At 36.1% G+C, this 16,265-nt stretch overlaps 1 protein-coding gene across 2 annotated transcripts in view; it reads left to right on the top strand.

Moving 5' to 3' along the window:
- Nucleotides 1-15,923, top strand: part of LOC117793599 (netrin-A) — a 66,683-nt gene extending 50,760 nt beyond the window's left edge. Inside the window, exons 3-7 of one of the 2 annotated variants that reach the window (XM_034633960.1) lie at nucleotides 6,132-6,281; nucleotides 8,619-8,762; nucleotides 13,750-13,815; nucleotides 13,892-14,234; nucleotides 14,999-15,923. In XM_034633960.1, the coding sequence (XP_034489851.1) occupies nucleotides 6,132-6,281; nucleotides 8,619-8,762; nucleotides 13,750-13,815; nucleotides 13,892-14,234; nucleotides 14,999-15,140 (845 nt within the window). In that variant the 3' untranslated portion in view covers nucleotides 15,141-15,923. Of the gene's footprint in view, nucleotides 1-6,131; nucleotides 6,282-8,618; nucleotides 8,767-13,749; nucleotides 13,816-13,891; nucleotides 14,235-14,998 lie in introns of both variants that reach the window. The other variant, XM_034633961.1, reaches the window with a different exon arrangement.
- Nucleotides 15,924-16,265: the final 342 nt, after the last annotated feature.

Raw genomic sequence — 16,265 nt, 5'->3', positions numbered from 1 at the left:
AAAAAAATAAGAATAAAAAAAAATCAATATTATTTATAAAAATAAAAAAACTATGATCAAAAATGGTTTTTAATTTTTTTCGTTCAAAATAAAAATCAACAGTAATTTACGGATTCCGTGAAATTATTTATTAAATTAATCAAAACTAATGATTATCCTTGATGAAAAACATAAAAAATTCAAGTATAATCATTACCAAGTAATTTTTATGATATAACTTATGATTACGGTCCCTGATTCAAATAGAGTACAATTTGTTACTCAAATAAAAAGTATATTTTTAAAGCTAGTATGTCTCAACATAGTTAAAACAAAAATACAGATTCAAACAAAACTATTGGAAAGTAAAAAATTGAATAGTATCATATATGTATGTACTCGTATTCGTATACATAAATGGCAGTGTAGGATTCGAACTCAGTTATTTTTCAACCTGTAGTTCTAGTTATATGACAGGTCGGCGACTCTAACTACGGGACCAGGGGACCTTAATTTTACATTTGAAAATCTAATTAAAAGGGGGACACAAGTAACCCAAGAATAACCAATCCTGAGGCTGTAAGACCCACCGACCCACGTCGAAAAAATAGTTAGTTTGCCTTCAATAAGTCAATTTATAAATTTACAACGCAAATGATTTTTGATAAAATGGTAAACCGAAACTAAGCACAGTATAATCAGTTTAATCGATACCGGACAGATTCATCTAAACCTAATATATATACCTTGGGGGGTCTGCCACGCCTCCTTCTGCCTGTTACATACATTCTGCCAACACATTATACCCTTTTTTACCAGTTTTAATTGGTCACAGGGTATAGAAAAATAAAGTATATTTAATTTGTTTCTTTTATCTCGAAGTGAGAATGATGAATAGCTCTGATATTTTTGGTCGACTTCGATTAACATTGGCCATGATTCACGCGCTGTCCTAATTAAGAGCCCATTTATAAAGCGCCATCTGAGAAAGCGGAACTGGAACTGCAACGCTGCCTGAATGTGAGTTCCCATCTCCCGCCTCAAATTGGAGCAAGGGAATCTCCCGGATAGAGAGTGAGTGACAGTTACATGCGGAACTGCAACTGCATCTCTTTGTGTGTGTGGAACACTCATATTCAGGTTTGAGTATGTGTAAGTCCGAAACGGCGAAACGGTTTTGTGAATTAACCAACTGCCAAGTCAAATGTGATTCAATATGACTATTTGGGTCGTCCTTTCGTGCGGAATTCAGTGCCTCAATGCGAGATGAAGGTGACTGTAGATCTGGTGAAAGGTACACTCTGGTAACTGATATGTCTCTTAAATGAATCAGCAATACATGCAGCAGCATGAGAATATGTGGCTTAAAAGGTATATGGTATATAATTTGTGCCAATAATTAGATTAAATTAGTGGCAAACCGACTGAAACTAAAACAAAACAAACAAACGGATCAGGCGAGTGAACTCGACAGTAGGATATCCTGTGCCCAGGCTTTTAGATACCGTTCGGAACACCGAAGATTTGATGCCCTTGCAGAACGCTGTAATATATTTTCGACTGATTGTGAACCGATCGATTAGAACCAAAATTAATAATTTTTGAGCTTCAATAATATACAGTCGAACCTCCCTAACTCGAACTTCTATAACTTGAACAAAATTGAGTGACAATATCCTTTACTGAGCAAGTTATAAACAATTCTTCTTCCATAACTCGAAGTTCCATAAGTAGAATTTCTCCATAAATCGCACCAATATATTGGCAAGTGCTTCTGTAAGTCGAATTTTCGGAGAAATCACAAATAAATTGCGTTTTATTTTCGTTTCTGTTTTATGCTTCTGTTACCGGCTCGTTTGGATATGGTCTTAAGCAAACTAAAAGCCCTTCCTTTAACAAAAATAAATAAATAAATAAAAAAATATATTTATCGGACCCTAATTTCCGATTTTTTAAGTGCTGTTTAGGTTGAAGAATTAAAGAAAAATTAAAAGTTAAAGTATAGTAAAGTAAGAGTAAGAGCTATTTAAAGTATATGAATTTTCGTATCTAATTTCTGATTTTTAAAGTTATGTTTAACTTTAAGTATAAGAAAAATTTAACGGCTCGCTATTTGTATATATGAGTTATATGAGTTTCTATTATATATATGAGTTCGTAGTCCTTAGTTTCTGATTGTTTTTTTTAAGTGAGCACCACAAGATAATAAAAATTAAAAAGATCACAATTTAACATGAATAAATTTTTAGTTTCTTTTAAAAACTTAAAAAAAAAATTCTATAGCTCGAAGTCTCGACAAGCCTAACTTTTTCTTTGGATAATGGCGATTCGAGTTAGGGAAGTTCGACTGTATCTACAGGAACAACAACAATTTTTATACTAATCTTTAATTTTCGAACAATTCTTCATATGGCAGCTATACGTATATCATACAGTAAATCGATTTGAGCTAAATTTGGTTAAGATGTATAGAACTAACCCAGGTGCACATTGTGTGACATCGGCTAAGATATGTCAAGAAACAAAGAACTTTTTTATACTAATAGCCTATTTCCACGACCACTCACATTTGGCTCATTTGGTCACATTTGGATGTGGCTCATATTCCACGACCAAATGTGAAACTGTTAAGACACTTAAAGCAAAGCAGCTGTTCGGCTTCTGTGCACAAATTATAAAAAGCAGACAATAACAACATTTTATTATTTATTATGATATTATAATTGGCGCAAATTTAATGCCTACCGATTTTATTGATGAAAACAGCTGGTTAAGGTGATAATTTCTTTTTTTTAAGAGTTTATCGATAAACATCGCGTGCTCGATAAAAAAAATACTAAAATTCACAGGGTCGAATGACAAAAAATCGGCTCATTCATTATGGATGAGCCAAAATGATCATCCGGATTTTGTACTGAAATGAAGTCCACATTCGGGCCAGATGATGAAAATGGCGTCGAATGAGCCAAATGTGCTGTCGTGGAAATAGCCTATAAGACTTGATTTTCGACCAATCGTTTCTATGGCAGCTGGATGATATAGTGGCTCGATTTGAACCAAATTCAGTCAGGATGTATAAGACGTAGGCCAGTATTAAAAGCTCACCACAGAGTTTTGTCGGTAGTTTCAGTTCGTGCCGCCCACAGTGGGCGTGGCAAAATAAACTCAATTTGCCTGATCTTATAGGGAGTCTACATTTCATTAAAAAAATGATACAATTCGAATGCATTCTTTGTGAATGTCAATTCGAATGTACTAGATAGATGTGAGTGGGAATGAGTGTGTTTATCTGTGAGTGCGATTTTGAGCTTGTGTGTGTGTGTGTGTGTGTATGTGTGTGTGAGTCTCCGTGTCTCGTTATAATGAAAATGCATAATCTGTTGCCTTGGTCAATGCGCAAAAAAGCTCAGCACGGGCCATATGGAAACTGCCAGGGAAACAGAGGTACACACACACACACACAAACACACACACACACATACAGATGGTTGTATGCACATTTGTAGCGCAGTTCATAGCCATGCCACGATATGGGCCAGGATGCGTAATGAACTCGTTGTTGCTGCTATTTTTTTCAGCCTTGGCTATTTTAACAGTTGAGAGTGTTGTGTGTGCTGCCACGTTCAGATACCGCACAACACACACACACACAATCACACACACCCAGAGTTGTATACACAACCATATTGTTGTCATATTGTTGCTGCCACGCCCTCACACCAGCACCCAGCCCCCATATCTGACAGTACGAGTACATATGCCCTGAAGCCCAACAATGGACACGAGCGCAAAATGGTTAAAGTGCTATTGTTGTTGTAGCAAGTTATTATTGTCTGCTGTCGCTGTTGTCATTGTCATTGTTGTTGTTACAGCTGCTGTTGTTGTTGTTGTTGTTGTTATCTTCCGGATGTGTCGCTGTGTGCATATAAATCGCATTTAATTTATTGTAAATCGGATTAAATTACCAAATGTTGCACGCACGCTGCAAACTCTGCTCCATGGCTACCGTTCCCCGATCCCCATTCGCTATCCCATTCCCATTCACAGCTCAATATCCATTCCCTATTCCCTGAGCTGAGCCTGAACCTGAACCAAAGAAGACCATCCGTAGCACGTCAAAGTGTCGTCTCAGTTTCTCACTCCGACTCCATTTAATGCTGTAGACTTGCAAAGGCATTGGGCCCTCATTTGAAGAGTGGCCAAAAGCGGCTTATTAACTAAAGAAGCCTAAGCCCACAAGCAACCAACTAGCGTGGTTAGTTTATATATGTAAACCAGCTCCGATGAGATTCCAGCTGACTCAGTGCTTTAGACCCGTTCATTTGTGGGTGGGCTAAAAGCGAAACAAAAAAATAAAAGACGACATGCTGCGGGAACTCACTGTCTCACAAAGCACAGTGTCACACAGAAAAAACAAAAGTGCATGCCGCTCAAAAAAATTGGGTTAAAGTCAGTATAAGATGTGGCCAAGGGCGTAGGCAGGAAGGGGGGCAGGGAGGGGCTCTGGTTTGCACTCTGGCTAACAAATTTTTAGACCCCGTATTAAAAAAAAGAGTTCAGGGGTCTATTATGTTTGTTTAACTTCAAAAATTCATTCACATTGCTATCACATCACAAAAAATAAGAAAGTATGATTGAAACTCTGGATCTTTTATTGCTTAAAAATTGTCGAGTATGAATTCCAGCTACTATTCTTTAAATCATATTAAAAATACAGAAATGTCCGAGCTCTAATTTTACACACCTATTTGCGGGTACACAAAGATGAGTTATCTTCATTATTGACCAATTTCGTACAGCGAATTCATTTTTAATGAATTTAATGCCCTTTTGTTAAATTTAAAAAGAATTTATTTTAATTTTATAATTTTGACATTTCAAATCAACCATTCATATCTTGGGTCTAACCAACGGCTTTTTTATGCTTTTGGGCAGCCCGAATTATAAACTCGTCAAACCCGAACCTGAAGCGAACCACTTTCTTGAATAAAAGGTTCGGCTCTATGCATTTTTAATATAGCTCACATATTTGCAACTTCGACTACAAATCACAAAATAATAAGTGATCTTAAAACAAATTTTGATTGTTATGAAATTCGAGTTTTTTTAATTGAATATTTACTTGTTATAAAAAAGGAAAATGTTGTACAAAAAAAAATAATTTATTTGTATTTAATTGAACCAAAGTTCGAACCCAAACCTTGAGTTCAGCAGGTTTATAAACCGGTTTGCGAACCGAACCCAAGTCTTGCTCTATGGTTCGAATCATCGAACCGAACCTTTACCAAAATTTTGGTAGTTTGCAGCCTAGATTTATAAAATTGTTTAATAAAGTTTAAAACTTAAATTAGTTGTTATATTACTGAGTAATGGTCAAAAGTGGCAGCTCACGTCTGGAAAAAAAGCTTTTAAATATTTACTAGATTTTTAAATATTTGTACATTTTTTTTAGATCAGAACCATTTTCAGAAAAAGGTTAAAGGTTAAAGTCTGGCTGTTACCTAGTGTATTCAATGTTTGTAAGGGGCAGGGGGAAGACGTATGTTAAAGCAAAGAGGATGTTAAGTAAAATTCCGCCCCTGGGCCAAGCACATTCGCACTTTCATTTGCAATTAACCGTGTGGCAGCAGTGGCCAGCATTTAACTGGCGGCGTGCACTCAATTTGGAATCCCGATGGTGGCTAATGTGGGGGATGAGGAAGACATGGGTGTTGTCCCTGTTATCTGTTAATGCATATTTCCACGGCTCATAAACGTATACGGCAAGAGCCGACAGAGAGAAAAAAAAGATGATAAAAAAACAGAGCCAGAGGCCGTCGTCACCCGCTGGCTGGCCAAAAAGTCGGTGGAAAGAAAAACTTGAATAGAACTTAAAGTAAAATTCAAGTAGATTCCATGGACGTAACGCCATATTGACCATTACATACATACATACATGCTCGTGTGCTGATTTCCGAATGCATTTGCGATTGGGAAAAAAAAGGCTTTGAAGTGCGGCCAGCTCAATTAAGCTCTCAACGCGACGCAGCTGCAACTGCAACTGCAACAACAAATACAATTGTATCTGCTGATGAAATGTATCTGTATCTGAAACGGCATCTCAATGAGCATCTTTCAACTGATTGTGCGTCTGTTCTTTTCCCATTTTTCAGCCTGCGAGTGCCATCCGATCGGCTCATCTGGCAAAATCTGCAACAACACGAGCGGTCAATGTCCGTGCAAGGACGGCGTCACCGGACTGACCTGCAATCGCTGTGCCCGCGGCTACCAACAGAGTCGCTCCCACATCGCGCCTTGCATCAGTAAGTAAACCACATATTCTACTAAGTCCACATTTCATTTCACTTCACATGACAATTCTGATTCAACTGACATTGATAGAAATTTAAGTATCCCACTAAAAAAACCTCTACACGAGGTAAAAGCCTAGTGACGAAAGCAATTTCTAGCCCCAAAATTTCTGATATCCAATTTTGTGACAAACAAAATTCAGTTTTATTTTAAAATTTTAAATAAAAATATAAATTATTAAAAACTAAACGAAAATTGGCATTGTGCACTGTGCGCAAAAAGGGTGAGATTCTTTGTACATAAAAATTACATTTTGCGCAGTGCCGAATGCCAACTCTCTTTTTTTTATTGTTAATATATATTTTTATTTAAAATTTTTATATTAAACTGAATTTTGTTCGTCCCAAAATTGGATATAAGAAATTTTGGGCTAGAAATTGCTTTTGTCACTAGACTTTTACCTCGTGTAGAGGCTGTTTTTTTGTGGGATATCAGAAATTTTTGCATTTGCTTTTGCTTTTGACATTGTAACTTTATCATTAATGCAGGCAGATAGTAAAATACATAAATTTATTTGTTGAATTTCTTTCATATTTAAAAAAAATTTGTTATTTAATTATAAAAAAAAATTGGGGGCTCCTCCCCATGCTTGCTTCGCTCGCGTTGCTACAGTAGAGCATACTCTACTGTCGGAGACCCCGTACTTACTATGAAAAAAAAAGTTTTTCATACTTAGACTTGGATTGTGCCAGATCGGTCCTATGACAGCTATATGATATTGAATTTCGATTAGAACTTACTTTGGTCAGGATCTATAAGTGTAACTTAAATGCATATTATATTAGTTTGGTAACGAAATCTGGTAAAATAAAATAGTTGTTCATACTAAGACTTAATATTGGACCGATCGGTCCTATGACAGCTATATGATATAGTGGTCCGATTTTAACCAACTTCGGTCAGGATGTATAAAACTAAATTAAATGCATATTTTATCAATTTGTTTAAAATATCTCATAAAACAAAAAAGTTATCACACTAAAACCTAATGGTCCGATTTAAACCAACTTTGGTCAGGATATATAAAACCAAGTTAAATGCATATTGTATCAAATTGGTTGAGATATCTAATAAAACAAAAAAGCTTTTCGTACTAAAACGTGATTTTCGACCTGTAAAAATGTGTATATTCAGTAAACAGGTAATATCTTCCAAACTCCTCAGACAAAACTTATGTGTCATGTACCAAAAAACGCAAAATTTTACGTACTACAGTATACTTAAATTTAACGAAAGCAGCACAAAAGGTGCGAAAGGCGACTAGCAATATATTCAACTAATATGGAAAATTTGCTACGACTGTCCGATCAGATCAAGTTACATCCCGATCGAAAGGTTTAATCCTAACTAATAAAATGGAATACTAAAACTTTTACCAACTCACTTGGTTAATGAGATAGTGGGCAAAATTTTAATGATTGCAGCTAATGGGACGTCGAGGCCTTTTGGTAAAATTTTTCATTTTTTTAAAATGCTTATCAACAATTCGAGTCGAAATTTTAAGTGCCCTTTACCAAATGAAATGTAAAGTCAAATCTATGAAAATCTAGAAATGTTAGTCTTACGAGCTTAAAAAAAACCGCTAGTTTAGCGGGATAACGCTAAGTCGCGCTAAAATGTAGACCCCAACAGCTTTTAAGCCATAGAAGCTACAGATATGTCCTATATATCGCTACATTCGACATTCTCTTCACTTAAAATATGTTTTTTGCGCAATGCCGATTGTCGAACTATTTTTATTTATAAACATAGCTACAATTTTTTTAAATTTATATATATTAAATTGAATATCGCTCGTCACAAAATTGGATATCAGAAATTGTGTGGCATCTAGACTTTCGTCACTAGACTTTTAACTCGTGTAAATGTTTTTTTTTTAAGATTCTGAACAACAACAAAACTGACTTTATGCCAAAATATTGTACATTTTTTTTTCCATAGTGTGTTCGAAATGTCGGTGTTTCTGAAATGATAGAAACGTCATTTTTTCGAACACATTTTCAAGTCACAAAACTCGTCTGCGACATATTTATTTTCAATTTTTTAAAAAAAATATTAATTTTAAGTATATTATACATAATTAAAAAAAATGCAATCAACATGTTTTTAAAGCATTTCTATTCAATTATAAATTATTTTTTGTTTTAATTCATTCAATTTTTGAATTTGTGTAATTTCTTAACAAATGATTTGACGTTTGAAAGCATTGCTTGCTTGTTGTCGCTATCAAAGATTAAAGATTTGTAGAATAGGTCTGATAATTTATTGATATTTTAATCTCTTCGCAGAACAACCACCGCGCATGATCAACATGCTGGATACCCAGAATACGGCGCCAGAGCCAAATGAGCCCACTGGAGGTGTTGGCGTCAACAGAGGCGCCTCCTCGGCGGCCGCCCAATCGCAATATTATCGCACCGAGGGCGGCAGGGGTAAGTAAGTGCTCTCTCATCACTTTCTCTCTCTCACTCTCTCGCTCTTTCTGTCTCGTGTCTATGTTGTTTGTGTTAACCGCTCTAACTTTTTGTTGCTGTTGTTGCTGGTGTTTTTAGTAATGCGGCCTCTTCTACTAACTATTCCAGACGGCAAACTTTTGCCACGTCGCTTCTCTCGTTTTGTAATCCTTTCAAATGGGTGAGAAAACACAAATCCGCTAAAGTGCAGTCGGTTGTCGGTTAAGCGGCCTCAAAAGAAGAAAACGGCTACCGAGTTGCCAAAACGGGGCGGGGGAATAAGATGGAGAAGCAGCGAGGAAACGAGCTGCAAGCTGTTAACTCTCGGGCGGTTTTAGGCGTGGCAGTAGCAGTACATGGACCGCGTGGGCGGCACTTAACAGAGATAGTGCAAATGTTTGCACGCAACTTTTAGTCACAATTGCCACTGCTGCTGGGCATTATAGGTACACTCAGAAAAAAAATAATGATTTTCGTACTTAATCAGCTGTTATTCAAGTACAAACGATCTTAAAAGCTGTTTTAGTTCGGAATTTCTAAAGTTGCGAACAAAAATTGTATTTCAAGTTTGATTTTCGCAAGTTTGAAAATCTTTAAATGAGATTTTTCTGGTATACTTAAAGTACGTTTTGGGTTCAAATCAAGTCTATTAAAGTTGAAGTACACCAAAATCTTGAACTTATCCCAAAATGTACTTGTTTTTAGTACAAAACATTCTTATTTTTAAGATTTTCACAGATTTCATTTGGTTAAAATCTGAATTTAATTTCAAATAGCTGCCATAGGAATGGACGGTCAGAATTCTAAATTAAAGATAGATTCATACTTAATTTAAGATTTGCAGAACACAGCAAACTTAAAATTTTAAGAAAAAAACGGTATAAATTCAAGTACGATCGTACCTAATTTTAGAATGGCATATTTTTCTGAGTGTAGGTAGAGGGAGTGGGTGGAAAGTGGAGGGTTGCAAGGAGCAGAAGAGTGCATGTCGCCGGACGGACGGTTGGAGACTGCCGGCTGCAGCAACAAGCAAACAGAATGCGCCACCATGGCATAAATCATGCTTAAGCCGCCTGCCAAGCAGCGAAGCATCGAGGCAGCCAAGAACTACAAACATCTTCCCGCTCCGTTCCTTCCGTTCCTTCCGTTTCATTCCGTTCCGCTCCGCCCCTCAATGCGGCGCCCTAAGGTGGCGCGTGCTCAAGTAAAAAGCAAAGCAAACTTTGCACAAAGTGGCAAAGCGAATGGCGAGCAGCAAATAGAAAGCGAGCAGCGAACAACAACAACAACTCGCTACGCAAATGTATTAAAAAGTTTCTTTATTTAATTTGTTCATGAATGAACAGCGGCGACAACAATGGCCGCGCACTTTTAAGCGGCACTGTGCAGTGGCCGTGCTGCCTGTAACCGCTGCTAATTGTTGTCAACTATTTGCACAGGGCAGGCGACAGACGATGGGTGCGGTAATGTCGAGATTTCCCACTGAATGACAACCAAAGTGCGAAAATGCAATGACAAATTTACCTAAAAGAACACTCACTCTCACTTCATAATCATATTATGCTATGTATACTTAATAACATTTATTAAATATTAGAAAAAAAAACTTTATTTGTGAAAAAAAGATTTACTTGAATCATACATTAATACATACCATATAAATATTTTTTTCTTATATTTATTTATGTTATCTTTGGCACGACGAAGATTTGATACTCTTGTAGAGTCCTGCAAGCTTTGTTCTGAAAGTTATATGCTAGTTTTAATTTTTTTTGTTTTTTTTCTGAACTAAATCTTTTTTTTTTTGCGGACCGCGTTTTTTGATTCAAAGTATATCTCACACTGATTTAAATTTTACAATTATTATACAATTGTGCAAATTTGGAGAATGAAATTTTTCGAAGCCTCTTTTAATGATTTACGAAATTTATAATGATTTTCGACTGATTTCCTATGGCAGCTGGTAATAGGATTGACGGATCTGCACCAAACTTCATCAAGATAATCTAAAAACTGAAAGACTAGTTCGCTTAGAAACAGACGAACCGACTGAAATCGCGATATCGACTCAGCTCGTCGTCCTGTACAAGAATATATATGCTTACTATATGGGGTCTACTATCATGCAAATCACTTCAAGACAAAAACCTTATATCAACCACAAGTACCTATATAAAAAGGGCTTTCATATTTATACTTTACGTAAAACTACAACATGACGTCATTATAAAAAGCTATTATTTTTGTTGCGAACATATGAAATTAATAATCATTTGGAGCCGTTTTAAAAATTGCACTTACTTATTAAATGCTTAAACCAGCTCTAATCAATAGCTTTGATACTGCTTTCTTCTTTACTCTGGTTTCAGCGTAATATTGTTTGTGTGCATGTATGCTATAAATATGTAAAATTCAGAGTAAAATTTAAAAAGATAACAAAATGAAATGAAATATTAATACTATTTTTAAACTTTTGTGGCAAAGATCTTTATTCTACATTACAAAAAGTTTTTGAAGCTTCGTCCATCTAGCTAATTTATTTTGTACCAAAGAATAAAAAGAGTACCAGCTATGCTAAAAATGTAGTCAAATACAGTTAGGCAAAGCTCTTTTCCCACTCTCTCTCTCTCTTTCGCTCGCTCCCTCTCTCTCTTGAGCTTTCGCTCGATAACGATAATTTTCTCAGGCAAAAACTTAAATAAGACTTAAGTGAAAGTTAAAATGAAAGTTGAAATCTGAAAGCTGAAAAAGGAACAGTGACAACTTCTCAGAACTAAATACGCAAATTGGGCACCCATCCAGAAGAGCATCCATCATCAAATGCAAATGGGGATTCAGTCAAAGTGCCTTCTACTCAATGAACCCACTCTCCGTCTTCATTTCCCTCAAGCTGCCACAGCTTTTTAGTTGCTGCTTAAAAAAGGCACCAGTTAAATTTATTTGTCAATGGCAAAGAAAAGCGCAAAGTTGATGCGAAGAAACCCAAGTTGAAGTTGAAGTTGAAGTTGAAGCTTGCACGCTTGTAACCAAGAAGCGCACTGAAATGATGGTCAACCCTCTCTTTCTCCCTCTCTCCCTCACACACACACAGAGATATAGACACACACACACGTGCACAGTACGAAAAAGTTAGTCCTTGCTGGCATTTCATAGTGTTAGTTAAGTTGTGGGGCAAATGATAAAATAATAGAAGGAGAGCATGAAACGAGGAAAGAGCGAGACTGCTCGACATGAATATTAATTATGAATTTATAATTTGATAATCTTATTAAATTAATTTGAAATTCTGTCGAGTTTGAGTTAATTTAAAGTAAGTGCCACACACACTGCGAGCCTGGGGCACGGTCCCAAGCGCCCAACCACCTTCTATCGACCTTGCCGCGTATCTGATTTTGAATACGAAATTTAATGACATGTTAATGTAATGCACAATTAAATGATTAACGAGTCACTTTGAATTTATTGCCATCGACACACGAGAATATTTCGAACGTAATTCTACGGTTTTTAGATATAGTAGAATTTACATATAGTCAATTGTACACTCAATAAGAACACTTTCTCATAATAATCTTAATTCAATAAAGCATCATTAGCGAGAGGTTAAGAATCAAGTAAGAGATGCTAGGAGCAGAAAATGTTAAAAAATTATGAAAAGAAAGAGACAAACCTGAAATGTAATTTTAAAAAGCCGTTTGTATAAAGCTTTTTTAACGAGATGGGTCAAAATATTCGGAAATATTGAGGGTGCCTCTTCATATTAAGTATAAAAATCTAAGCAGTAGGGTACTCTCAAAGTTTTAAAATTGCTTAAATCTATTATACGTCAATTTATTTCAATTTTATTATTCTTTGAAAACCAATTTTTTGAGTTAATTCAACGAGGTTCTTAGAATTATTAACGTAAATTTGGATTGTCGAATATTAAAATTTTTTTTAAATTTATTTTAAAATTAATTAGATTAGTTAAGCATTATTTTAACAAGGCTATTTGGCTATTTATGCTGTTCTTACTATTTTGCACACTTCTGTGCACGTTTGTAGATGAGGCTGGGGGGCGTGGCCAATGCACTTTAGAGTGAGGACCGCAAATAGCTGGGCTAAATATCGCTAGGCCACTTAACGGCAAGTAGAGTCGCACTTCCACCCTCCTCCTTCCTTGAATGCACCCATTTACCGAATTTGAAGTGATTCACATAAAATACCAAATAGAAGCGAGCTCCACGAAATGTTGGCGCACCCCCCGTACAATTTTAGAAGTGATCGATTGAATTGATCGACTCAATCGAGCATTTGCTCATATACATATAAAACAAAGTTTATGCGTCCAATTGTGTCACGTATGTGACATTGGTAGCAACTGGCAACAGGCGACAGGCAACTGCAACAACAGCGAAACAACAACTTCAGACGATACAATTTGCATTGCTGCATTCACAAACAACAGCAACAACAACAAGAAAATGCCTTGGCTAATTTTAGTTCACAAAAGACGGCAATGGCAACCTTAGGCCGTGCCATTGGAGGCCACACTGTAGCCTGGGTGGGGACTGGGGGCTGGGGGTTGGGTCTGGGGTTGGGGGCCCGGGTGATATCTTTAATGTAATGCCGATCGCGCCTTAATGTTCATATTATTGTTGCTGCAGCAGCGTCTGTTGCTGTTGCTGTTTCAGTTTCAGTTTTAGTTTCTGTTTCTGTTCGACACGCTAATTGGCATTGCCCATAAAGACATAAATTGTGCAATTAAATTGTAAACACACAGACACTACAACTACAAACAACAAAAGTTTGTCCAACGCATGCACGCAGTTAAAACTAAGGGCGACGGCGTCAAAGTGGGCGTGGCAACCAGTCCAAGGTCTCCCTGCGATCAATAAAAAAAATGCATCTCATTACAGAGAAACACTTTGTTCAAAATCTTACTAATTCTCCTTTTATTCTTTTACCCCGTCTTTTTTATCCGTAGAATGCGAAAAATGCAAAATAAGCACCAAAAGGTTAAACCTCAACAAATTCTGCAAAAGAGACTACGGTATGTTTCAATATAGTCACATATGTACATATATTCTTGAATCAATTTCTTAAATTTCACCAATTCATATTCGTAGCAATAATGGCCAAAGTAATTGGTCGAGATACGAGCAGCGAGGTGGCCAACAGCGAGCGACGGCGCGAAATGGATCCGGACGTGGACTACGAAATGGATCAACAGCCGGGGACCGAACAGGAGTACGGGTTTCGGGCAGCAACTGGGAGCAACAGCGGCAGCGTTCCGGATTATCCAAACGACAGCGAAACGGCGCGTTACGATCTCCAAATTCAAGCGGTATTCAAACGCAGCAAAACCAGCGCCTATGGAATGCCGAATACAATGCTGAAACGGGGTCCTATGACCTGGATCATACCGATTAAGAACTTAGAGTGCCGCTGTCCCAAGATCAAAGTTAACAGGTAAGAATCATCTTGATCGAAAACGTACAGTACTAAAATTAAAGATTAATAATTGCATAAGTTCAAAATATATTACGGATTGTCTTACATACTATACAGGGTTTAAGAAGACATTGAAAAACAGGAAAATAGTAGATCGGGCTGTAAATATCAAGTTTTAAAAAAAATTTTAAAACTTTGATTAGAAATCTTGTTTTTCTTGCATCGTTTTCATGCCTTATTCAAACTTTGACAATTTTGAAGCTAATATATTACGGATTCTTATAAAAAATTTGACGACTAAGCTTAATTCTAAAAATTAACTACGATGAACAAGCCCCAGTAAGCTGTCGATTTTTCATGGAAATCGATTGATGCAACTCGATAGGTCGTTAAAAAAAAATCACCGAGTTGATGTACTCGATAATCGCTTCCGCGAAAATCGAGCTGTCGATATTTCGACATTTTTTTTCATCACTAATTATAAATAAGGCCCATACAGACTAACATTTCTTTCGCATTTAATTTAAAAGTTTTAACTGAGCTAAGCAACAATTAATTCGCAGTGACGAGCGCCATTATCTATAAATTGTATCTGTAGTGATAGAAATCAAATCATAATAAATAAAGAAAATATTATTATTAATTTTCAGAAGTTAGAAGAGTTTACAAAATGTAACCTAACTTATTAGCTATTGCACTAACGACGTGGCCTTCGGCTAAAATAAATAAAATAAAAGATGCTCTACCAATGCTAAATGATGTTTACTATTTGTCTCTTACAGATCCTATTTGATATTGGGCCGCGACTCGGAAGCGCCGCCCGGGTATTTGGGCATTGGTCCGCGCTCGATAGTTATCGAGTGGAAAGACGATTGGTATCGACGCATGAAACGCTTTCAACGCCGAGCGCGCACCTGTGCGTAGATGTGCCGTCCTGCTCCTACACACACACAGTGGCCATCTTTGTCTCCCCTTTGCTGTCATTTTAATTACCTTTAATATAGTTTTTTTTTGCGCTAACTGTATTTGTAGAGTGTAGATCTTAAGTTAAGAACCAAATTTAAATCAAAACGCGTCGCAACATTAATGAATTTAACGAAATGCACACGAATTTGCATAGTATTTTAGTCAAGTTTGTTTCTGTGTCTCCTACATACATACATACTACGTACTATACATACAATACATATTCATACACATCTAGTTTTTTTTTTTATTTCCCCTTTACTTTTGGCCAAGTTAAGCTCGCGTTACTTTAATTTGACTAACAGATGCATTTAATTTGATTTATTTAGCAATGTAAGGCCTACATAGCGGTATTTAATTTATTTGATTAACTTTAATTGTTTTTGATTATCAGTGAACGAAAGTATAAAAATGTAATCTATATGATTTGTATTATTTTGTATAATAAAACCCAGTTTAAACTCTTCTCACTATCCCTCACTGTCACCTCTCAACTATTTCTTATATGGTACATCTATTATCTATTAACAACCGAGAAAAATAACTTCAATAGTCTCAGCAGCAACACAATAAGTAAATATGTTAAGCATTAATATATAAACATATACGGAATATGCAATAAACTTTAACTAAAATGTGAAGCAAACAACGCAATTGTGCGAGATCGCAAATCAATTCATAAGTTATATTTATATGTATTGAATGAAACTGAAATAAATAGATATTGTACAGTGAAACTCATGCAAGATTCTTTTTATTAATACAAACAATAGTGGTTAATGATTTCAAACTGAGTCTGCGCGCCCAACAGCCGCTTAAATTTAAGCGATGCCACTTGCGTGGCATTGCCATATTTTGTACATACATACATATATATTGTATAAGGGTGCCATATTTTTTGACGCCGTAGTTAAAAAAAAGTACAGGGATCTATAAAATATAAAATGTGCGTAACAGTCAGAAATTTTTAAAAATTTATTTTTTGTATCGGTGCGTACTGGTAGTGATTCTGGAACTGAAAGGACAACACCAAAATATAACCTTTTACTTTTTACTCTTGTTTAAAACAGCCCCGGCACTCTG

The sequence above is a fragment of the Drosophila innubila genome, chromosome X (genome assembly GCF_004354385.1).
Source record: "Drosophila innubila isolate TH190305 chromosome X, UK_Dinn_1.0, whole genome shotgun sequence".
In the NCBI taxonomy this organism is placed as follows: Eukaryota; Metazoa; Arthropoda; class Insecta; order Diptera; family Drosophilidae; genus Drosophila; species Drosophila innubila.
The sequence above is the reverse complement of the archived record's forward strand: the minus strand, read 5'-3'. Positions and strand labels throughout refer to the sequence as shown.